Source organism: Aureococcus anophagefferens (genome assembly GCF_000186865.1).
Source record: "Aureococcus anophagefferens unplaced genomic scaffold AURANscaffold_753, whole genome shotgun sequence".
NCBI lineage: Eukaryota > Pelagophyceae > Pelagomonadales > Pelagomonadaceae > Aureococcus > Aureococcus anophagefferens.
The window spans coordinates 1-1206 of NW_008706063.1; the positions used below are offsets into that span (position 1 = coordinate 1).

Sequence of the window (1206 nt, forward strand, 5' to 3'; positions counted from 1 at the left end):
CGGCGATCCCCGTCGCCGCGCTCCCGGCCGTGCGCGCCGTCGCGCGCGCCATGAAGGCCGACGGGCGCCTCAAGGTCTCCGTCGACGGCCACGCGTCCAAGGCCGAGGACCCGGCCGTCGCCGACGCGCGCGCGGCCGCCGTCGCCGCGAAGCTCGAGGAGCTCGGCGTCGACCCCGCGCGCCTGCGGCACGAGGGCCACGGCGCGGCGACGGCCGCGCGGCGCGAGGTCCAGTTCACCGTGATCCAGGAGCTCCGCGTCTCCGACACGGTCCAGTTCGCCGCGTGCAGCTCCGACGTGACCGACGGCTCCGCGGGCGTCCTCGACGCCGTCGCGCGGGTCCTCGCGGAGCGGCCGCACCTCGTCGTCCGCGTCGAGGGCCACTGCTGCACGTCTCCCATGTGGGGCTCGACGACCATCGAGGAGCTCGCCGCGGACCGCGCGGAGGCCGTCGTCGCCGCTTTGGCGGCGCGGGGCGTGCCGCGGGACCAGCTGCGGCCGCGGGGCTTCGGCGCGGACCTGCCCGTCGACGTCGCGAACAAACGGCTCAACCGGCGCACGGAGTTCCACGTCGTCGACACGGACGTCGAGAAGAACCTGCGCCGGCGCGTCCGCGAGCCCGCGGCGCGGCGGCGGACCGCCGAGGACTTCGCCGAGGACCCCGCGGCCCTGGCGCGGCTCCGGGGCCTCGCGGCGCAGCCCGCGGGGCTGCCCATGCGCGTGCGCTGGGCCGCGGCGCGGCTCCTGCTCGCCGCGCGCGCGGACTGGCGCGCGGAGCGCGTCCTGTGGCTGTTGCTCGCGCCGGGCGCGAAGCGGCCGCCGCTGAACCCGGACGTGATCCGCGCCATCGGCTCCTGGTGCTACGTCCTCGGCGCCTTCGACGCGCGGACGTCCGCGAAGGCGCCGTCGAAGGCGCCGTCGAAGCCGTCCGCGCGGCGCCGGTCGGCGCGCTAAGGACTTTGTGTGTGTGTGTCATGCGCTACCCTGGGGCGAAAGAAGGTAACATGCTCAAGATTAGGCCCATGGATTCCGGTGTCCAATTAGGAATTAGGCTATACTCGCGCGGTCGAGGCGCGCGAGGTTCTCTATAGCTAACTCGTAGCCCTTGGCAGCGGCGCGCTCGAACCAGTACCTTGCTTTGCCGAGGTCGACTTCCGTGCCTTCTCCAGTCATGTAACAGCAGCCAAGGTTGTTCTCCGCATTGGTA

At 73.3% G+C, this 1206-nt stretch overlaps 1 protein-coding gene across 1 annotated transcript in view; it reads left to right on the forward strand.

Annotated features, from left to right (window-relative positions):
- Positions 1-50: 50 nt before the first annotated feature.
- The window catches only part of AURANDRAFT_68995 (hypothetical protein), a gene marked incomplete at both ends in the record, with an annotated part of 35512 nt that continues 34356 nt past the window's right edge, over positions 51-1206 (forward strand). The window contains one exon of the mRNA XM_009044738.1: positions 51-925. Within this exon, the coding sequence (XP_009042986.1) occupies positions 51-925 (875 nt within the window). The remainder of the gene's footprint in view (positions 926-1206) is intronic.